The sequence below is a fragment of the Symphalangus syndactylus genome, chromosome 14, assembly GCF_028878055.3.
Source record: "Symphalangus syndactylus isolate Jambi chromosome 14, NHGRI_mSymSyn1-v2.1_pri, whole genome shotgun sequence".
NCBI classification, from domain to species: domain Eukaryota; kingdom Metazoa; phylum Chordata; class Mammalia; order Primates; family Hylobatidae; genus Symphalangus; species Symphalangus syndactylus.
This window is the reverse complement of record NC_072436.2, coordinates 11,065,119-11,087,806: the sequence shown is the minus strand read 5'-3', so window position 1 is coordinate 11,087,806 and position 22,688 is coordinate 11,065,119. Positions and strand designations below refer to the sequence as shown.

At 51.5% G+C, this 22,688-nt stretch overlaps 1 protein-coding gene across 5 annotated transcripts in view; it reads left to right on the top strand.

Moving 5' to 3' along the window:
- Positions 1–22,688, top strand: part of NUP85 (nucleoporin 85) — a 40,732-nt gene that overhangs the window by 17,730 nt on the left and 314 nt on the right. For 2 of the 5 annotated variants that reach the window (XM_055241153.2, XM_055241152.2), the window contains exons 7-19: positions 1,816–1,937; positions 11,725–11,859; positions 11,963–12,085; positions 12,321–12,452; positions 12,679–12,785; positions 17,287–17,370; positions 17,520–17,585; positions 17,775–17,926; positions 18,755–18,872; positions 18,962–19,062; positions 20,617–20,768; positions 21,072–21,173; positions 21,550–21,729. In XM_055241153.2, coding sequence (XP_055097128.1) covers positions 1,816–1,937; positions 11,725–11,859; positions 11,963–12,085; positions 12,321–12,452; positions 12,679–12,785; positions 17,287–17,370; positions 17,520–17,585; positions 17,775–17,926; positions 18,755–18,872; positions 18,962–19,062; positions 20,617–20,768; positions 21,072–21,173; positions 21,550–21,651 — 1,496 coding nt within the window. In that variant the 3' untranslated portion in view covers positions 21,652–21,729. Of the gene's footprint in view, positions 1–1,815; positions 1,938–11,724; positions 11,860–11,962; positions 12,086–12,320; positions 12,453–12,678; positions 12,786–17,286; positions 17,371–17,519; positions 17,586–17,774; positions 17,927–18,754; positions 18,873–18,961; positions 19,063–20,616; positions 20,769–21,071; positions 21,174–21,549; positions 21,730–22,688 lie in introns of those variants that run through there. The other 3 variants (XM_055241154.2, XM_063617236.1, XM_063617235.1) reach the window with 2 other exon arrangements.

The window sequence follows — 22,688 nt, the reverse complement described above, 5'->3', positions numbered from 1 at the left end:
TGCCTCAGCCTCCTGAGTAGCTGGGATGACAGACATGCGGCCCCACGCCTGGCTAATTTTGTATTTTTAGTGGAGACGAGATTTCTCCATGTTGGTCAGGCTGGTCTCAAACTCCCGACCTCAGGTGGTGCGCCCGCCTCGGTCTCCCAAAGTGCAGGGATTCCAGGTGTGAGCCACCGTGCCCGGCCTTCTGTTGATCTTGAATTAAACTGTGGTCAGTATAGTGTCATGGCCTGTATGAGCTCTCTGTGGATCTGCTGCAGCTTTTTTGCATTTCTTTTAAGGATTTATGTTTGGCATTTTCCATAAATGAGTAGTAACCTCTGTGTAGCCCTAGTATTTTATTCATACTTTCGCTAAAGAAGCGGGGAACTTGAAATTAGAGTTGGTTGTTCAGAAGCCTCCCTTCTCCAGTGGATTTTTGAGGAGGTTACAGTTGGCCCTTTGTATCTGCAGGTTCTACATCACGGATACAGAGCGCCGGCTGTACTCTGCCATTTTATTTCATTTTATTTTTATTGATTGATTGAGACAAGTTCTCACTCTGTCACTTAGGCTGGAGTGTGGTGGTACAGTCAACAGCTATTGCAGTCTGGACCACCCAGGCTCAAGTGATCCTCCTGCCTCAGCCTCCTAAGTAGCTGGGACTACAGGCACAGGCCACCATGCTAGGCTAATTTTTTGTGTGTCTTTGTTGGGGGAGGGGACACAGGGTCTTGCTCTGTCACCCAGGCTGGAGTACAGTGGCGTGATCACAGCTCAGCAGCCTCGACTTCCTGGGCTCAAGCAATCCTCCTGCCCAGCCTCCCAAGTAGCTGGGACCACAGGCATGCACCACCACATCCAGCTAATTTTTGCATTTTTTGTGGAGAGGAAATTTCGCTATGTTGCCCAGGCTGTTCTTGAACTCTTGGGCTCAAGCAGTTTGCCCATCTTGGCCTCGCAAAATGCTGGGATTATAGGCGTGAGCCACCATTCCTGGCTCGGCTAATTTTTTTTTTTTTTTTTTTTTTGTAGAGATGGGGTCTCCCTATGTTGCCCAGCCTAGTCTCAAACTCCTGGGCTCAAGTGATCTGCCTGCCTCAGCCTCCCAAAGTGCTGGGATTATAGACATGAACTACCATGCCCGGCCATATGTTTTGTTTTGTTTTGTTTTTTGAGACTGAGTCTCACTTCGTCACCCAGGCTGGAGTGCAGTTGTGCAATCTTGGCTCACTGCAACGTCTGCCCCCTGGGTTCAAGCAGTTCTGCCTTAGCCACCTGAGTAGCTGGAATTACAGGCATGTGCCACCACGCCCAGCTAATTTTTGTATTTTTAGTAGAGACAGGGTTTTACCATGTTGTCCAGGCTGGTCTTGAACGCCTGAGCTTAGATGATCTACCTGCCTTAGCCTCCGAAAGTGCTGGGATTCCACGTGTGCGCCACCAGCCCCCTGGTCATATGTTTTTATCATCGTTGCATACCTGGCTGCTTGCTAGCTAGTCACTGTTGGTTCCTAAACGGCCATTACTTATGTAGCTATTACGTATTTGTGAAGAATCTGGAGTGTGGGGTAGTGAGGTCTGCATTCCATGTTCACCCCTTTCTGGGGTCAGTTAAAGATGGAGCTGCCTGGCACAGAGGTAATATTTGGTGAAAGTGCATTTGCTTTTTCCTAGCACAGTCCTTCATTCAAGACCATGTGTGTCACTGCTTAAAAGGGATAAACCTATGTAGTCAGCTTGTCTGCCTTAACGTTCTCTGTTCCTTGGATAAAGGAACTTGCTGCAGATGAAGCTGAGGCTTTTGTGTGTGATGAGAGTCTCTCCTCCCAGCTGGCCCTCTCCTCCTCCATCTCCTTGACTGGGTCCGGCTCCATGTGTGCGAGGTGGACAGTTTGTCGGCAGATGTTCTGGGCAGTGAGAATCCAAGCAAACATGACAGCTTCTGGAACTTGGTAAGACAGGCCGGGCCCCCACCTCCCACCATGTGTCCTACTGTCCCTGGTGCTGCCGGGTGGGTCCGAGGACACCCACCGAGCCCCCAGCAGTAGGCTGGCTTTTGGAGTCTGTTACTATGGAGACTCTTTTGGATCTTTTCTTCCCTGCTCTTTGGGAGAGTCTAAAACTGAGGTACCATGTAAGAAAAATAATGCTTTGAAGATTTTCCAGGGTAAAAGGAAATTTGATTTCCTTGTGGATCTAAGGAAGAGAAGACACAAAAGGGAATACAAAGCCGTTTTGTTTGTTTGTTTGTTTGTTTGTTTTTTGAGACAGGGTCTCGGCTGGGTGCGGTGGCTCATGCCTGTAATTCCAGCCAGCACTTTGGGAGGCCAAGTCAGGAATCTCTTGAGCCCAGGAGTTTGAGATTAGTCTGGGCAACAAAGTGAGACCCTCCATCTCAAAATAAATTAATAAATAAAAATATAAAAGAAAAAAGATAGTCTGACTCTGTTCCCCAGGCTGTTGTGCAGTGGCCTGATCTTGCTCACTGCAACCTCCACCTCCTGTGTGGTCCTACCACCTCAGCCTCTCAAGTAGCTGGGACCACAGGTCTGGTCCCAGCCACCACCATGCCTGGCTAATGATATAAAACCAATTGACAGGGGCTGGGGTGCATACGGGGTTGGATGTAAATGAGCTTGCACGTCACTTTGGATTATCAATTTCGAAGTCAGCATGTCGTATATGTGTATATGGATGTATTTTCTTTTTTTTTTTTTTTTTTTTTTTTTTTTTTTTTTTTGAGACGGAGTCTCGCTCTGTCACCCAGGCTGGAGTGCAGTGGCGCGATCTCGGCTCACTGCAAGCTCCGCCTCCCGGGTTCACGCCATTCTCCTGCCTCAGCCTCTCCGAGTAGCTGGGACTACAGGCGCCCGCCACCACGCCCGGCTAATTTTTTGTATTTTTAGTAGAGACAGGGTTTCACCGTGGTCTCGATCTCCTGACCTCGTGATCCGCCCGACTCGGCCTCCCAAAGTGCTGGGATTACAAGCGTGAGCCACCGCGCCCGGCCTTATGGATGTATTTTCTATGTGTTAGGTATTTCCATTCACCTCTGCTGACTGACCCAATTGGGAGGTGGCAGGGAGGAGATGGCTAGTTGACTGGGATAATGGAAAGTTGACTAAACTTATAAAACCTGAAATTGGGAACAGATTGTGAGGACAAAAAAAAAGAAAAGAAAACCTGGGATTCGGTCCGGCATGGTGGCTCATAGGAAGTAGTGGGCCAAATGTTTGAGTCTCTGATTAATTTGCCAAGGTTTGTTGTTGTCGTTTACAGACAGGGTTTCGCTTCGTGGCCCAGGCTGGAATGCAATGACGCGATCATGACACAATGCACCTTTGATTTCCTGGGCTCAAGCAATCCTCCCACCTCAGCCTCCTGAGTGGCTGGGACTACAGGCGCACACCACTACGCCTAGCTAGTTTTATTTTTTATAGAGGTGAGGTTTCACTGTATTACCCAGGCTGGTCTTGAACTCCTGGGCTCAAGCAGTCCTCCCACCTTGGCCTCCCAAAGTGTTGGGATTGCAAGTGTGAGCCACCATGCCTGGTCATTCACTGAGTATTTATTGAGTCCCTACATTGGCAAGGCACCAAGGAGACACCATGACTAAAACAGGCAAAGATTCCTGCCTTTATGGAGTTTATATCCTGTGTGTGGAGACAGAACGGCAACACATAGGCTAGTACCATGTATCCTGGCACATAGTGAAATTCCCTAGCAAGATGCCAAGAAGGAAGGGGAGGCTGCAAGTGCTGGAGGGGCATCAAAGAAGGCCTCCCTCATGAGAGATTGGAGGTGAGACCTGAAGGAGGTGAGGAGAGCTAGGCCGAAGAAAGCATTCCAGATAGCAGGGCCTGTAGATGCTGTGTTCTAGAGCCAGGGTGGGGCAGGAGGGGCTGTGCTGTGTAGGGGGGTAGGTGGGAGGGATGAGCTGGGGAGATAAAGACAGAGAGATACCAGGCCAGGTCTGAGACGTCCCCCTGGGCTGTCACTGAGACTTTAGCTTTTTGCAGCCTACATAGCAGGGTGACTAACAACATGGTCTGTGGTGCCACACTGCCCAGGTTAGCATTCCAGCTCTGCCTTTTACTAGCCGTGAGGTGGGTTTTTTTCTTTTTTGAGACAGAGTCTCTCTCTGTCACCTAGGCTGGAGTGCAGTGGCATGATCTCAGCTCACTGCAACCTCTGCCTCCGGGGTTCAAGTGATTCTTCTGCCTCAGCCTCCCGAGTAGCTGGGACTACAGGCACGCGTCACCATGCCCAGCTAATTTTTGTATTTTTAGTAGGGATGGGGTTTTACCATGTTGGCCAGGCTGGTCTCAAACTCCTGACCTTGTGATTCGCCCACCTTGGCCTCCCAAAGTGCTGGGATTACCAGCATGAGCCACCATGCCTGGCCTTTTTTTTTTTTTTTTTTAAATATGGTTTCACTGTGTTCCCCAGGCTGCAGTGCACAATCACCACTCACTGTAGCCTTGGCCTCCAGGTCTCCAGTGGTCCTCCTACTTTAGCCTCCCAAGTAGCTGGGACCACAGACATGTGCTACCACCACCAGCTAAAGTTTTTATTTATTTATTTATTTATTTATTTTTTGAGATGGTGTCTTGCTCTGTTGCCCAGGCTGGAGTGCAGTGGCGCTATCTCAGCTCACTGCAACCTCCGCCTCCCTGGTTCAAGCAGTTCTCCTGTCTCAGCCTACTGAGTAGCTGGGATTATAGGCATACGCCATGATGCCCAGCTGGGTTTTGTTTTTTTGTTTTTTTTTTTTTTTGTATTTTTAGTAGAGATGGGGTTTCATCATGTTGGTCAGGCTGGTCTTGAACTCCTGACTTCAAGTGATTTGCCTGCCTCCCTCCATCCCAATGTTTTTTGTTTTTGTTTCTGAGCCAGAGTCTCGCTCTGTTGCCCAGGCTGGAGTGCAGTGGCACGATCTCGGCTCGCTGCAAGCTCCGCCTCCCGGGTTCACACCATTCTCCTGCCTCAGCCTCCCGAGTAGCCGGGACCACGGACGCCCGCCACCACGCCCAGCTAATTTTTTGTATTTTGTTTAGTAGAGACGGGGTTTCACCATGTTAGGATGGTCTCAATCTCCTGACCTCATAATCTGCCCGACTCAGCCTCCCAAAGTGCTGGGATTACAGGCGTGAGCCGCCCTGCCTGGCTAACCCAATTATTTTTAATTTTTATTTATTTTTTGAGGCAGAGTCTCACTCTGTTGCCCAGGCTGGAGTGCAGTGGGGCGATCTCAGCTGGGATTATAGGCTCTCGCCATCTTGCCTGGCTCATTTTTGTATTTTTAGTAGAGATGGGGTTTTGCTGTTTTGACCAGGCTGGTCTCAAACTCCTGACCTCAAGTGATCCGCCTGCCTCAGCCTCCCAAAGTGCTGGGATTACAGGCTTGAGCCACCATGCCCAGCCAAATTTTTTTATTTTTTGAACTCCTGGCCTCAAGCAGTCCTCTTGCCTTGGCCTCCCAAAGTATTGGGATTACAGGTGTGAGCCACTGTGCCCGGCCACTAGCTGTGAGATCTTGAGTGAGCTACTTAACGGCCTTAAGGGTCCTCTTCTGTCCAGTGGAGATAATAATACCTGTCCCATGGGGGTGTTGTGATCACTAAATTAGTTAAAGGACATAAATGTGGGTGAAGTAGTTGACATGGTTGATGCACAGTAAAAGCTAGTCTTTTAATTCTAAGCTATATGGGGTGAGGGGGCATTGGAGAGCTGAGCAGAGGAAGCCCGAGATCTTAGGTTCCCAAAGGCTGTCCTGGCTGCCATGTTGAGACTACAGCAAGGATGGAAACAGGCCAGTCTGGATTCTGCTGTACTAAGCCAGGCAAAAGATGGTGGTGGTGTAGGCTAGAGATGTTTGAAGAGAGTTGATGGGGTTTGCTGATGGATTGATTTGATGTGGGCATGCAAGAAATAGAAGAATGTGGGAAGATGAGGTTGGTGAATTGGAGGCAAACTGTTATTTAATTTTAGACATGTTATGTTTCTTATGTGTGTGTGTGGTTTTTTTTGGTTTTTTTTTTTTTTTTTTTTTTTTTTTTTGAGATAGAGTCTCTGTTGCCCATGTTGGAGTGCAGTGGTCGGATTACAGCCCACTGCAGCCTTGACTGCCTAAGCTCAGGTGATCCTCCCACCTCAGCCTCCTAAGTAGCCAGGACTACAAAGGGGTGCCACCACGTCCAGCTAATTTTTGTATTTGTAGTGGAGACGGGGTTTTGCCATGTTGTCCAGGCTGGTCTCAAACTCCTGGGCTCAAGCAATCCACCCTCCTTGGCTTCCCAAAGTGTTGGGATTACAGGCGTGAGGCACCATGCCTGTCCGACATGTTACGTTTTAAGATGCCTATTCAAGATCCAAGTGGAGATGTTGACTAGGCACTTGGATATACAAAGCTGGAATTCAGACAAGGAAGTTTGGGCTAGAGAGGAAAAGTTGGGAGTTATCAGTATGTATATGTATATATATTTGTGTTTTTTTTTTTTTTTTTTTTTTTGAGATGGAGTTTTGCTCTTGTTGCCCAGGCTGGAGTGCAGTGCCTTGAATACTGAATTAGTGAATATGGAACCATTGCTTCTAGGGGAAATACAGGGTTAGATTCCTGCAAGCCTTTGGTCACATTTTGTTCAACCAATCAATATATAACCGATCACTTGTTTTATGTGTGTATCTGTTTAGAGACAACTTACTTGACATAATATTGTTGATTCATTAACAATGAAGTCGGCCAGGTGCGGTGGCTCACGCCTGTAATCCCAGCACTTTGGGAGGCCGAGGCGGGCGGATCACGAATTCAGGCGATCGAGACCATCCTGGCTAACATGGTGAAACCCCGTCTCTACTAAAAATACAAAAAATTAGCTGGGCATTGTGGCAGGCGCCTGTAGTCCCAGCTACTCGGGAGGCTGAGGCAGGAGAATGGCGTGAACCTGGGAGGTGGAGCTTGCAGTGAGCCGAGATCGTGCCACTGCACTCCAGCCTGGGCGACAGGAAGACTCCGTCTAAAAAAAAAAAAAAAAGAACTCAGGGCCAACAGCAGTATAGCAGTATAATTTGCGTCTGAATGAAGCTTATCTAACACCTCCCATAGTTCTTGCACTTAGCAACACTAGAAAGCACTTCAGTACTACACTTGGGGACCCAAGAAAATGTACAAAAATTTAAAAAATGTGGCACTAACTGCATCACGATAATTCCTTGTTTAGTGTGTGTCAAGCAACTCAATATTCTTGCCACTCTGAATTTTGATTTGAAAGTACCACAAATACTGATTTGGGGGTTACAGATAAATTTTAGTGAGTAGGCAGATTCACAGATAAAGACTGAACAGCGAGGACTATTTGCATTGAGTGTATTTTATGTTATGTTATTTTAGATGGAATCTCACTCTGTCACCCAGGCTGGGGTGCAGTGGCATGATCTCGGCTCACTGCAACCTCTGCCTCCCGGGTTCAAATGATTCTCCTTCCTCAGCCTCCCAGGTAGCTGGGACTACAGGCATGCACCATCACGCCCGGCTAATTTTTGTATTTTTAGTAGAGACAGGGTTTCACCATGTTGGCCAGGCTGGTCTCGAACTCCTGACCTCAGGTGATCCACCCTTCTTGGCCTCCCAAAGTGCTGGGATTACAGACATGAGCCACCACGCCTGGCCTGAGTGTATTTATTTTGCATATTTATATTTGAACTGGAACTTTTTTTTTTATTTTTTTTTATTTTTTTTATTAATTTTTTTTGCATACAAAAACAATAAACATTTTCTAAAAATACATACAAACAAAAAGATGCGTATCAAACATATTAGGAAGGTTGCACATGGGAAGTCGGGGAATACAAATGGGGGTGGGAGTTAAAATAAATGAGAGAGGGACTTTATATGGATCAGTGATAATAACTCAATCCTCTATTTGACAAAGAAGAGGGAGAAGGAAGAGGAAGAAAAAGAAAGTGGGATAAAGGATCAGAAAGGGAGGAAAATAGAAAAAATTAGAGTATGACTCCAGGGTAGACCTGTTTTGTTGTCATTGAGTTGGTTGGTTGGTTTGTCTGTTGTATTCTTCATGTTTCGCCAAGTTGGCCAGACTGGTCTCGAACTCCTAGTCCGAAGTGATCAACCCGCCTCGCCCCCCAGAGTGCCGGGACCACAGGCATGAGCCACCACGTCCAGCCCCCACATTGCTTCTGGCCTCCATGGTAGACCTCCCAGACGGAGCGGCCAGGCAGAGGAGCTCCTCACTTCTACCCAGACACGGGGCGGCCGGGCAGAGGGGCTCCTCACTTCCCAGACGGGGCGGCCAGGCAGAGACGCTCCTCACTTCTTCCCAGACGATAGGTGGCCGGGCAGAGGCGCTCCTCACTTCCCAGACGATGGGTGGTCGGGCAGAGGCGCTCCTCACTTCCCAGACGATGGGCGGCCGGGCAGAGGCGCTCCTTATCTCCCAGACGATGGGTGTCCGGGCAGAGGCACTCCTCACTTCCCAGATGGGGCAGCCGGGCAGAGGCGCTCCTCACTTTCCGGACGATGGGTGGCCGGGCAGAGGCGCTCCTCACCTCCCAGACGATGGGTGGCCGGGCAGAGGCGCTCCTCACCTCCCAGACGATGGGTGGCCGGGCAGAGGTGCTCCTCACCTCCCAGACGGGGCGGTCGGGCAGAGGCGCTCCTCACTTCTTCCCGGACGGGGCGGCCGGGCAGAGGCGCTCCTCACTTCTTCCCGACGGGGCGGCCGGGCAGAGGCGCTCCTCACTTCTTCCCGGACGGGGCGGCCGGGCAGAGGCGCTCCTCACTTCTTCCCGGACGGGGCGGCCGGGCAGAGGCGCTCCTCACTTCCCAGACGGTGGGTGGCCGGGCAGAGGCGCTCCTCACTTCCCAGACGATGGGTGGCCGGGCAGAGGCGCTCCTTACTTCTTCCCGGACGGGGCGGCCGGGCAGAGGCGCTCCTCACTTCTTCCCGGATGGGGTGGCCGGGCAGAGGCGCTCCTCACTTCTTCCCGGATGGGGCGCCCGGGCAGAGGCGCTCCTCACTTCTTCCCGGATGGGGCGCCCGGGCAGAGGCGCTCCTCATTTCCTCCCGGACGGGGGCGGCCGGGCAGAGGCGCTCCTCACTTCTTCCCGGGCGGGGCGGCCGGGCAGAGGCGCTCCTCACTTCTTCCCGGGCGGGGCGGCCGGGCAGAGGCGCTTCTCACTTCCCAGACGATGGGTGGCCGGGCAGAGGCTCTCCTCACTTCCCAGACGGGGCGGCCGGGCAGAGGCGCTCCTCACTTCCCAGACGGTGGGTGGCCGGGCAGAGGCGCTCCTCACTTCCCAGACGATGGGTGGCCGGGCAGAGGCGCTCCTCACTTCCCAGACGGTGGGTGGCCGGGCAGAGGCGCTCCTCACTTCCCAGACGGTGGGTGGCCGGGCAGAGGCGCTCCTCACTTCCCAGACGGTTGGTGGCCGGGCAGAGGGGCTCCTCACTTCCCAGACGGTGGGTGGCCGGGCAGAGGCGCTCCTCACTTCCCAGACGGTGGGTGGCCGGGCAGAGGCGCTCCTCACTTCCCAGACGGTGGGTGGCCGGGCAGAGGCGCTCCTCACTTCCCAGACGGTGGGTGGCCGGGCAGACGCGCTCCTCACTTCCCAGACGGGGTGGCCGGGCAGAGGCGCTCCTCACTTCCCAGACGGTGGGTGGCCGGGCAGAGGCGCTCCTCACTTCCCAGATGGTGGGTGGCCTTGCAGAGGCGCTCCTCACTTCCCAGACGGTAGGTGGCCGGGCAGAGGCGCTCCTCACTTCCCAGACGGGGCGGCCAGGCAGAGATGCTCCTCACCTGCCAGATGGGGCGGCCGGGCAGAGGCGCTCCCCACCTTCCAGATGGGGCGGCGGCCGGGCAGGGGCTGCAATCCCAGCACCCTGGCAGGCCAAGGCCGGCGGCCGGGAGGTAGAGGCTGCCGCGAGGCCAGACCACGCCACCGCACTCCAGCCCGGGCAACACGAGCACTGGGTGAGCGAGACTCCGTCTGTAGTCCCAGTACCTCGGGAGGCTGAGGCGGGCAGAGCACTCGGCGTCAGGAGCTGGCGACCAGCGTGGCCAAGATGGCGAACGCGTGCCTGCATCCAAAGGAGAAAAGACAGGCAGCGGTGGCGGGCGCCAGCAGTCCCAGGCAGTCCGCGGCGCGGGCAGCAGCAAGCCGAGTAGATTGTAGCCTGGGCCAGAGAGGGGAAAGAAGAAAGAAAGAAAGAAAGACAGAAAGAAAGGAAGGAAGGAAGGAAGGAAGGAAGGAAGGAAGGAAGGAAGGAAGGAAGGAAGGACGGAAGGAAGGAAGGAAGGAAGGAAGGAAGGAAGGCAGGAAGGCAGGCAGGCTGAACTGGAACTGGAACTTTTATGAACCATTTTATTTAATGCATTCTGATATTTTCTATTATTTCATTTAAATTTTTTTCCAAACAAAACTTCTCACATATTTATTATTGAACCAACCTACTATTGTAGAGCTTAGAATCAGAGAAAAACCATTTTCTCAACAAAGTATGTCCACCTTTGCAGGTGGTGGTGACAGTTTCGGCTTGCTGTGATAAGATGATAGTCTTACGTGTTGACTCATCTCATGTGTAATTCCTGGCAGACCCAGCTTGGTTCTTCTCCAGTCCCTCCTCTTGGGGTTGTAGCTAACTGTATTAGCAGTTTTGTTTTATTTTGTTTTGTTTTGTTTTTTTGAGACGGAGTCTTATTCTGTTGCCCAGGCTGGAGTGCAGTGGTGCAATCTCAGCTCACTGCAACCTCCGCCTCCCAGATTCAAGCGATTCTCCTGCCTCAGCCTCCCAAGTAGCTGGGACTACAGGCGCCTGCCACCACGCCTGGCTAATTTTTTGTATTTTTAGTAGAGACGGGGTTTCACCATGTTAACCAGGATGGTCTCAATCTTCTGACCTTGGTATCCGCCTGTCTTGGCCTCCCGAAGTGCTGGGATTACAGGCGTGAGCCACCACGCCCGGCCCTGTATTACCAGTTTTAATCTGAATCCACTAGTGAATGGGACAATTTTGCTTTTGTTTCTTGGCCAGGAATTGCATGACCCTTGACGTTTTGTGAGAAGACGGTGGGAGAAATGATCAACAGCACACATCATGATGGTGGAAAAGGGGTGGGGGGAAGCAGGTAGAGGAACATGTTTTTCTGTTTCTTTTATTTTTGAAAAGCTGGGGCTGGGCGTGGTGGCTCATGCCTGTAATCCCAACACTTTGGGAGGCTGAGGTGGGGAATCACTGGAGGTCAGGAGTTCGAGACCAGCCTGGCCAATATGGTGAAACCCCATCTCTAATAAAAACACAAAAATTAGCTGGGCGTGGTGGCATGTGCCTGTAATCCCAGCTACTCGGGAGGCTGAGACAGGAGAATCGCTTGAACCCGGGAAGTGGAGGTTGCAGCGAGCCGAGATTATGCCATTGCACTCCAGCCTGGGCAACAAGAGTGGAACTCTGGAAAAAAAAAAAAAGGTGGTCACAGGCTATAATGGACTACAGCTGGCTGTTTGAAAAACATAGTGGAGGTGACAAAGCCATGAGATTGGATGTGATAGATTACTTCTGGAGGTAAAGAGCCATCATTCTTCCCAGGGCAGACTCAGGGGCAGAAAGAAGCCTATGTGTGAGGAGTTAAAAAGCCAAAGTGTGGGGTGAGGGGACTGGCCTCCTTACGCCTCAGCAGGGCCAGGCCTCCTGCCAGTGCTCATGGGCCTGGATCTCCTCCCAGGTGACCATCTTGGTGCTGCAGGGCCGGCTGGATGAGGCCCGACAGATGCTCTCCAAGGAAGCCGACGCCAGCCCCGCCTCTGCAGGCATGTGCCGAACCATGGGGGACCTGATGAGGACAATGCCCATTCTCAGTGTACGTGGGGTAGCTTTACTCTGCTGGGTCACAGGAGATGCATGATTCACTAAATATAAAGGGTTTGGATGGGATGACGTCTCATGGCTGGTCTCCCCCTTAGCCCGGGAACACCCAGACACTGACCGAGCTGGAGCTGAAGTGGCAGCACTGGCACGAGGAATGTGAGCGGTACCTCCAGGACAGCACATTCGCCACCAGCCCTCACCTGGAGTCTCTCTTGAAGGTCTGGGAAGCAGCTCAGAGTGCATCCATGTTGGCTTCCTGTGGGGGCTGTGGCTTCCAGTGCAGCAGTGGCAGGAGCTTGGTCCTCCTTGGATAGGGCTGTCTGTCGCTCTGCCATGATGGCAAGAGCTTTCAGACGAGTTGAAATCCAGTGCCCTTAGCTGAGAGCAGGAGCATTATGGAGAAGATGCCCCTGGGAGGAGGACAGAGTTCAGCACAAATGTCTCTCTCCTCAGATTATGCTGGGAGACGAAGCTGCCTTGTTAGAGCAGAAGGAACTTCTGAGTAATTGGTATCATTTCCTAGTGACTCGGCTCTTGTACTCCAATCCCACAGTAAAACCCATTGATCTGCACTACTACGCCCAGGTGAGTGAGCTCGGGCTGGGCGAGGGTGGGGGTAGGAGTCCTGGGAGCGCCCTCGTGGGTCATTCTCTTTGAATTCCTCCCTGAGGAACAGGAAGACCTTTCCTTTGGCCCTTAGTGAAAGAACATGGCACCCTTCTCTGGGGTTCCTTATATAACAGCAGCCCTGCCTGCCCCCTGAGTCTCTGCTTCCATCCTTGGGATTGAGTGTCTCATCACCTTTCCACAGTCCAGCCTGGACCTGTTTCTGGGAGGTGAGAGCAGCCCAGAACCCCTGGACAACATCTTGTTGGCGGCCTTTGAGTTTGACATCCATCAAGTAATCAAAGAGTGCAGGTAGGATCTCTGCCACCCCCCACTCTAACCATTTTTAGCTGTACAAATATCACCACCTTTTGTTTCTAGAGTGGCCTGTTCCTTCCTTACCTTCCCTCAGACCTGCTATCTTAGTCCATCTCACGCTGATATTACAGAATACCTGAGACCAGGTAATTTATAAAGAAAAAGATAATTTTCTCACAGTTCTGGAGGCTAGGAAGTCCAGGATCAAGGCACTGGCAATGTGGCTGGTGAGGGCTGCTCTCTGCTTCCAAGATGGCACCTTGAACACTGTGTTCTCAGGTGTCAGATTCACTGACCTCAACTGGCTCTTTGTAGATCTGTGCATGGGAAGAGTTTCCTTCACCCTACCTGCTCTTCTTGTTTTGGCCAAAAGAATGCCAGGGCTTCAAGAAAATGATACTAGATTTGGGGAATGAAAAACAAGTTTTTTTGTGTGTTTGTTTCTGGGGTTTTTTTTTTTTTTTTGAGACAGAGTTTTGCTCTTGTCACCCAGACTGGAGTGCAGTGGCGTGATCTCGGCTCACTGCAACCTCCGCCTACTGGTTCCAGCAATTCTCCTGCCTCAGCCTCCCAAGTAGCTGGGATTACAGGTGTCCGTCACCACACCCAGCAAATTTTTGTTTTGCAATAGAGACAGGGTTTCACCATGTTGCCTAGGCAGGCTGGTCTGGAACTCCTGACCTCAGGTGATCTGCCCATCTCGGCCTCCCAAAGTGCTGGGATTACAGGCGTGAGCCACCGCACCCTGCCAAGTTTTTTTTGTGTTTTTTTTTTTTTTTTGAAACAGGGTCTCACTTTGTCACCCGGGCTGGAGTGCAGTGGAGTGATCTCAGCTCACTGCAGCCTTGACCTCCTGGGTTCAAGTGATCCTCTTGCCTCAGCCTTCCAGGTAGCTGGGACTACAGGTGTGCACCACCATGCCTGGCTAATTATTATTATTTTTTTTTTGGAGAGATGAGGTTGTTGCCCAAGCTGGTCTGGAACTCGTGAGCTCAAACAATCTGCCTGTCTTGGCCTCCCACAGTGCTAGGATTACAGGCGTAAGCCACCATGCCTGGCCTGAAAGTCAAGTTTTGTGTCAATATTTTCACAGGCCTGTAAACATCGTGAGAAGTCCCTGCATGGAGGAATTAGTGAGAATAACTTAAAAACACACAAACACACCATCATTTGGCTTTGTTGGTGTCTCTGCCCATAGTTGAGTATTCTAAATTTCCTGTGTCATAACAGTGAGTGAGTTTCACCAGGGCTTCCTTTATAAGCTGCATCTGGATTTTTAGGAATAAAACAGATTTGAGCAGAACAAGTCTCTTGGATGCAGGGAGTATAAAAGGGGAAAGCATCCTGCTGTTTCCGGTGGCAGAAGAGAAAGAGAAGTACCAATGAAGAGGGGTGAACAACACCACTCTCGTGCCGGACACAGACAAGGAAGGATTAGGCTTGCAGTCCCCCAGTCTCAGCCTCTCTCCACTCGCACAAGCAGGAAGGGATCTGAGCTCTGTTAGTGGGAAATCTTGGAGTTTGCATTTCTCTGATGGCGAGGCTACCTCCTGTCCTGTTTTGAAAGAGGAACAGAAAAGCAGAGCTTGTCCCAGGAATTGTGAAATGGGCTGCAATGTCTTCAGAGATAGTAGCAGTTTTAGGAAGTGTGCCCTCCTGGCTCTGGGGAAAGGTTGAATTGGGGTCTTGTAGGCACTTGTTTTCTCATGGGATGTATCAGTCAAACCCATGCACAGTTGTGGGCGGCAGGGAAGTGTGTCTCTTTCTGGACTTGAGCCAGTGGGCTGTTGGCATGCCTTTTTAAAGGCATTAGAAAGAAGGTTTCTTTCTTTTTTTTCCATTCCTGTTCACACCACCTTCATATGAACATGGAGAAGGGAGGTTTCTAAGTGGGCCTCTGATTTACTCCTATGTCAATAATCATGCCAGACCCTAAGGGGCAGAAAAGGCAGCCAGGGGATCCTGACTCAGAGGCTGTAGTTCCTCAGCCCTGCTAAAGGGCCAGGGGTTTGTCTCTCAGTGCCTGGGTGGGCATGCTTGACTGCTAACCCGTCAGCTGAAAGGAGATGCCAGGAGTCCTCCATGGGGTCCTCCATAGGGTCCCTTCTTCCCTCCTGGCTTACAGCTTCCTCTGAAGATGGGCCAGTTCTTTGCTGTCTGGCAAGAGGAGACAGCTGGGGTGCACCTCACTGGGAGTTGGGCAAGATGTCGGCAGTTTCCTGGTGCCCTTCAAGTCCTCCAAAAGTATCGAGCTAAAAGGTGACAAGTCTTCCTTCAATAACCAAGAAGAGTTCCAGCTAAATGTCTGCTGAATCTAGAATCTGCTGACTTGTATTTTGGCCCAGCCCACAACCTTGGATGCAGGGTGCAGCAGTGTTTACAAACCTCACACCCCATTTCCAGAATAGCAGGCAGAGGCACTGGAGCTTTGATTACTCCAGAGCCCCCAACAAGCAACATGGGGCCTGGGTAAGGAGTTGACAGTGACCTTAGTACAGGACAAACAGCTCATTTGGGGCTACAGTTGCTCAGAGGGGTCACCTTCATCGTGGCTGGTCTTCCCAACTCCGCAGCATTCTCTCGCTTTCAGCAGAGGGCTACTTTGGAGCTGATAATTAGGCCTTTCCCGCCTGGAATGTTAAGGATGCCCGCCTGCTCTGTGTCTCGGCTGCTCACTCAGAATCCTTCAGAGTGAGAGAGAGACAGAGAGAGAGAGTGTGTGAGAGTGGGCGTGTGTGCGTGTGTCATCTAAGACCTAACTGTGTGGTTCAGGCCTGCTGGGCCCTGTAGGGAGACCGTGGTGGCCTTGTGCAGCACTGTGTCTGGTCTCCGTCACTTGAGTTGTGTCGTTCTCTGCTCTCAGTGCTTGCTGCCTTCCAGCCTTGGAGGCTGCTGGATCCTTTGGGAAGACACCGGGCACCGTCTCAGCCCTTCCTTCCACTTGTGGGTGGCTTTCGTGCAGGCTAAGGCTTTGGCTCCCTTAGCCTGGGTCCCCTATAGGCTTTTCACTGGCTTCTCTAATGGTTTCAACATAACCATCAGCTAGAAATCTGGGTAGCAACAGCTGTTTTGGGAAGCTGAGGTGTCCTTTCCCCTGGCCCAGCCCACTCCCTCCCATTTTTTTCCCCAGCTTTATTGAGGTGTGATTAACAAAGTAGTATGTATTTAAGGTGTACAACATTTTTTTTTTTTTTTTTTTTTTTTTTTTGGAGACAGAGCCTTGCGCTGTCACTCAGGCTGGAGTGCTGTGGTGCGATTTCAGCTCACCGCAACCTCTGCCTCCTGGGCTCAAGCGATCTTCTGCCTCAGCCTTCTGAGTAGCTGGGACCACAGGCACACGCCACCACATCCAGCTAACTTTTGTATTTTTGGTGGAGATGGGGTTTTGCCTTCTTGGCCAGGCTGGTCTCGAACTCCTGAGCTCAAGTGATCCGCCCACCTCGGCCTCTCAAAGTGTTGGGATTACAGGAGTGAGCCACTGCGCCTGGCCAAGGTGTACAACATGTTTTTTTTGTTTTGTTTTGTTTTTTCAAGACGGAGTCTCACTTTGTCGCCCAGGCCGGAGTGCAATGGTGCGATCTTGGCTCACTGCAAGCCCCGCCTCCTGGGTTCATGCCATTCTTCTGCCTCAGCCTCCAGAGTAGCTGGGACTACAGGTGTCCACCACAACATTCGGCTAATTTTTTGTACTTTTAGTAGAGATGGGGTTTCACCATGTTAGTGAGGATGGTCTCGATCTCCTGACCTCGTGATCCTCCCACCTCGGCCTCCCAAAGTGCTGGGATTACAGGTGTGAGCTACCGTGCCCAGCCAACAACATGTTTTGGTAGACGTATACATTGAGAAATTAAGCTAGTGAGCACATCTGTCACCTCACATAGTGACCCTTTTGGTGTGCATGTGGTAAGAACATTCAAAAGCTACTTTCTAGCTGGGTGTCGTAGCGCATGCCTGTAATCTCAGCTACTGAAGAGGCTGAGGCATGAGAATTGCTTGAACCTGGGAGGCAGAGGTTGCAGTGAGTCGAGATCTCACCAGTGCACTCCCGTCTGGGTGACAGCAAGACTCCGTCTCAACTACTTTCTGAGCGATTTTTTTTTTTTCTTGAGATATGGTTGTGCTCTCTCACCCAAGTTGGAGTGCAGTGGTGTGATCTCAGCCGATTGCAGCCTCTGCTTCCCAGGCTCAAGCAATCCTCCCACCCCAGCTTCTCGAGTAGCTGGGATTACAGGTGTGTTCCACCACGCCTGGCTAATTTTTGTATTTGTAGAGATGGGGTTTCGCCATGTTGCCCAGGCTGGTCTTAAATTCCTGGGCTCAGGTGATCTGCCTGCCTTGGCCTCCCAAAGTACTGGGATCACGGGCATGAGCTACCATCACGCCCGGCCCCATCTCTTTGAGGGACAGGACATGTGGGGTTCTTGCTCACCCCCACTCTTGTGTGACGTGGCCTCTGCCCTGATTTTCCTTCTTGCCTTGGTGTCTGAATCTGCAGCATCGCCCTGAGCAACTGGTGGTTTGTGGCCCACCTGACAGACCTGCTGGACCACTGCAAGCTCCTCCAGTCACACAACCTCTAGTAAGTGGCCTGGAGGCACCGATCATCCTCTTCTTACCACCAAGCCCTCAAGGGTGGGGTGAACTGAATGCCTGAAAGGGAGGTTGGGCTAAGGGGGCCCTGAACAGGGCAGGCCAGGAGTCTTGGTCTTTTGTTATGTTTTATTCCAGTTTCGGTTCCAACATGAGAGAGTTCCTCCTGCTGGAGTACGCCTCGGGACTGTTCGCTCATCCCAGGTAGGAAGGACCCCATGGTGCGGGCTATGCCGGGTGCTCTTCAGCATGCGGGTGCCATTGGAGCTTGGACTGTTCTCTCCCAGTTGGCTCCCTGAAGGCTTCGGAAGGGTCAGTGAAAGGGAGCTGCAGGTGCCAGTCCTCAGAGCCATGAGGCAGCACCTCATGTCTGTCCTCCTCGAACCTTTGCAGCCTGTGGCAGCTGGGGGTGGATTACTTTGATTACTGTCCCGAGCTGGGCCGAGTCTCCCTGGAGCTGCACATTGAGCGGATACCTCTGAACACCGAGCAGAAAGCCCTCAAGGTGCTGCGGATCTGTGAGCAGCGGCAGATGACTGAACAAGGTGAGCTGGCCCTGCTCCCAGCCTACCATCTGTGGGACGCAGGAGTCAGGGGATCCTGAGGTCACGCTTTATGCCTACCCCAGCCATCCTCCTCCTCACAAGCCACACGGGAGACTCGGGGCTGTGGACGCCAAGAGGTAAACTAAGAGATGGGATAATTATTTGGGAGGGACAGGAAAGCTAGGGATCCAGTGGAACCCAGACAAAATCTACACGCCACCTGGAAAGGCCTGAGCCGCCCCTTTTCTCACACACTTGATTCCACGAGGTCAGGGCTGGGGGTTGGCGCTGTTTCCCTGTCCAGGTGGGTTGCTATTGCTAGCTCAGCCTGGCTCAGTGGGGAAGCAGTGCTGGAGGAGGCTCCGGAAAAGCAGAGAGAGTGGAATGAGGATGACCAAGTCTGCCCCTTCCTTTCTCCCCTCACTGTTGAGTGATGTAAACATGAGTTATTACCCTGCATAGAGGCATTGCATGTTCACCACCATTTCTGAAAGCATATGGTATTCACCATCCACAGGGAGATGTGATTTGAGGCATCTGGAGAGGTAATAGAAGAGCTGACATGTAGGGAGAAACATTTTGCTACCCTTGAAGCCACACACACTCATAGAGCCAGTCCTGCTCTGATGGGCACTTACACTCTTAGCAGATCCCAGACACTTGTTAATCAGCCTGAGTTTCTAGCTCTGCCGATCCAGCTGCGTTTAGAGCCCAAAGAGTGGCTCTGGGGTGGAGTGAGGCTGTGAGGCCACTCCGGTCCCCACAGGGCTCAGGAATGGAGTGATTTGTGGAGTGAAAGCCGTTTACCTTTTCTTTTCCCCTGCGAAGTTCGCAGCATTTGTAAGATCTTAGCCATGAAAGCTGTTCGCAACAATCGCCTGGGTTCTGCCCTCTCTTGGAGCATCCGTGCTAAGGATGCCGCCTTTGCCACGCTCGTGTCAGACAGGTGGGTGCTGCTGGTGTTGGCTTCCCAGGGACTGGGTGGTTGAGGTGGGCCTGAGACTGCTACTCTGATCTCTGGGCTGGGCCCTGCAGGTTCCTCAGGGATTACTGTGAGCGAGGCTGCTTTTCTGATTTGGATCTCATTGACAACCTGGGGCCAGCCATGATGCTCAGTGACCGACTGACATTCCTGGGTGAGTCTCTGGGTTTTGTGCCCTGTGCTTTGGGCACAAGCGGGTAGTTGGGGAGGTTGGAGGGATCACGTCAGACTTCTCCCAGCACTTCCTTCATATATTCCCATTGCATCAGTGGTCCCAGAAACATCTTCCGTCATGTCCAGGATCATGAGTTTGGCTGTCACATCTCCTTAGTGCCTCCATGTTTCTTTCTTTCTTGTTTTGAGACAGAATCTTACTTGCTCTGTGGCCCAGGGTGCCAGGCGCACTGCAACCTCCACCTCCTGACTTCAAGCAATTCTCATGCCTCAGCCTCCCAAGTAGCTGGGATTACAGGCATGCGGAACCACGCCTGGCTAATTTTTGTATTTTATTTATTTTTTGGGGACAGAGTCTCACTCTGTCACCCAGGCTGGAGTGCAGTGGCGTGATCTTGGCTCACTGCAACCCCCGCCTCCCAGGTCCAAGCGATTCTCCTGCCTCAGCCTCCCAAGTAGCTGGGACAACAGGCACACGCCACTGCGCCCGGCTAATTTTTTGTATTTTTAGTAGAGACGGGGTTTCACTGTGATAGCCAGAATGGTCTTGATCTCCTGACCTTGTGATCCACCCGCCTCGGCCTCCCAAAGTGCTGGGATTACAGGCGTGAGCCACTGCGCCTTGCCAGTGCCTCCATGTTTCTTTTATTTTTTTTTTGAGACGGAGTCTCACTCTTTCGCCCAGGCCGGAGTGCAGTGGTACGATCTTGGCTCACTGCAACCTCCCCACCTCCCGGGCTCAAGCGATTCTCCCTCCTCAGCCTCCCGAGTAGCTGGGACTACAAGTGCATGCCACCATACCTGGCTAATTTTTGTATTTTTAGTAGAAATGGGGTTACACCACGTTGGCCAGGCTGGTCTCAAACTCCTGACCTCAGGTGATCCACCTGTCTTGGCCTCCCAAAGTGCTGGGATTATAGGCATGAGCCACCGCACCTGGCCTGGTCAATCTCTTTTTTTTTTTTTTTTTTTTTTTTTTTTTTTTTTTTTGAGACAGAGTCTCGCTCTGTCGCCCAGGCTGGAGTACAGTGGCGCAATCTCCGCTCACTGCAAGCTCCGCCTCCCGGGTTCACGCCATTCTCCTGCCTCAGCCTCTCCGAGTAGCTGGGACTACAGGCGTCCGCCACCACGCCCGGCTAATTTTTTGTATTTTTAGTAGAGACGGGGTTTCACCTTGGTCTCGATCTCCTGACCTCGTGATCCGCCCGCCTCGGCCTCCCAAAGTGCTGGGATTACAAGCGTGAGCCACCGCGCCCGGCCCTGGTCAATCTCTTTTAATCCATGACTCTTGTTAGGTATTTTGACTCTGATGTTTCCCCAGATTTGGCTCTTTGGAGTTCTTCCAAGTCTGCTTTGAATGCTCTTGGTTTGCGTCTCATTGGGACCTATGAGTTTGGAGACAGAAAAAATCTCCTGCTTTGTGGAGTGGCTGGTCTGAGGTTTTTCTTGTTTAGGGCCAGGATGACTTTTGTAGGTGGCACTTGGGCAATTTGGGGGAATACGCAGGTTACCCAGTGCTCTTGTTTCGCCATAGGAAAGTATCGCGAGTTCCACCGTATGTACGGAGAGAAGCGTTTTGCCGACGCAGCTTCTCTCCTTCTGTCCTTGATGACGTCTCGGATTGCCCCTCGGTCTTTCTGGATGACTCTGCTGATAGATGCCTTGCCCCTTTTGGAACAGAAACAGGTGACGGTTGCAGCAGCGGTGGTTTTCTTTGCTTGTCAGTTCCTGCTGGAGCTTAGTTGTATAGCTGTTGCCAATGCACGTTTCCTCCTTTGTCATCCTGCCTGTGTGCGTGTATTCCCCTTAGCACCCTCTGTGGAATTCCAGACTCACAGGAAACACTGCTCGATTTGAAATGAGGTATTCGTATACAAAGCACACTCTTGCGAAGGGCATGAAAGGAAGAACGTCCGAACACGGGCCCCTGCCCCAACCAGTGCAGGCCAGGGCTGGGGGCAGCCAAGTAAGGCAGGCTCTTTTCCTTAGGTGATTTTCTCAGCAGAACAGACTTACGAGTTGATGCGGTGTCTGGAGGACTTGACGTCAAGAAGACCTGTGCGTGGAGAATCTGATACCGAGCAGCTCCAGGTCATTTTCACTTTTGGGTTGATGGTTCCACATGGAGGTGGGAAAAGGCTCCCTCTATCTCAGGCTTCCCCTTCCCTCCAGAAACACTGGCTCCTATGGACACATGTGCCTCTGTTCCCCTTAACCTGTGTAATTCACACACCACCTTCTTTTAGGAGAAAATGAGGGATTCTAGTATTCTGATCTCTACATTTTGTTCTTTGCTGTTCATCATTTCCAGTATGGCCCTTTGGTATTGCTTTCTTTTATATTGATAATTTGCTGGAAGCTACTATGAATGTTAAGTGCCCTCTACCTTTGGATTAGCTAGAACATTCGGGAGTGTGAAAGGTCTCCTTCCTGCTCTTATCTCATGCTGGCGCTCTCTGCTTTGCAGGATGATGACATAGAGACCACCAAGGTGGAAATGCTGAGACTTGCTCTGGCACGAAATCTTGCTCGGGCAATTGTAAGAGAAGGCTCACTGGAAGGTTCCTGAGAACTGCTTCAATGTGGTATCTTTGTATGGCAATGTATATAGATTTTTTAAAAGAATAAATGTTGTTATGCAAATGTAGGTTCTTAGAGTACACTCAGGGAATTTTTCATCTGTCTAGTCTGAACCTGAGGTAGTAAGATTAAAAAATGCTTGTTTTATGTTTTTTTTTTTTTTTGAGATGGAGTCTTGCACTGTCGCCTGGGCTGGAGTGCAATGGCACGATCTCAGCTCACTGCAACCTCCGCCTCCAGGGTTCACGTGATTCTCCTGCCTCAGCCACCCAAGTAGCTGGGATTATAGGTGTACACCATACCCAGCTAATTTTTTTTTTTTTTTGGAGACAGAGTCTTTCTCTGTCCCCCAGGCTGGAGTGCAGTGGCGCAATCTCGGCTCACTGCAAGTTCCGCCTCCCGGGTTCACGCCATTCTCCTGCCTCAGCCTCCCGAGTAGCTGGGACTACAGGCGCCCGCCAACACGCCCGGCTAATTTTTTTGTATTTTTAGTAGAGACGGGGTTTCACCGTGTTAGCCAGGATGGTCTCGATCTCCTGACCTTGTGATCTGCCCGCCTCGGCCTCCCAAAGTGCTGGGATTACAGGCTTGAGCCACCGCACCCGGCTAATTTTTTTGTATTTTTAGTAGAGATGGGGTTTCACTGTGTCGGCCAGACTGATGTCGAACTCCTGACCTTGTGATCTGCCCACCTTGGCCTCTCACAGTGCTGGGATTACAGGCGTGAACCACTGCACCCGGCCTTGTTTTATGTTCTGATATGGAACTGTTTTCCTGTGCCTCCTTAGATAAGAAATCACCCCCCAGGTCGGGTGCAGTGGCACATGCCTATAATCCCAGCACTTTGGGAGGATCCCTCAACCCCAGGAGTTTGAGACCAGCCTGGGCAACATAGGGAGACTCCCTCTCTGTTATTAAAAGAAAAAAAGAAGAAACCCCCAAAGTTACGGTGACTGCAGTTGTCTTGGGAATCTGAACAAGAGCCCTTGGTGGTATACTTGTGCTTCTGAAATCTTGCCTCACCTC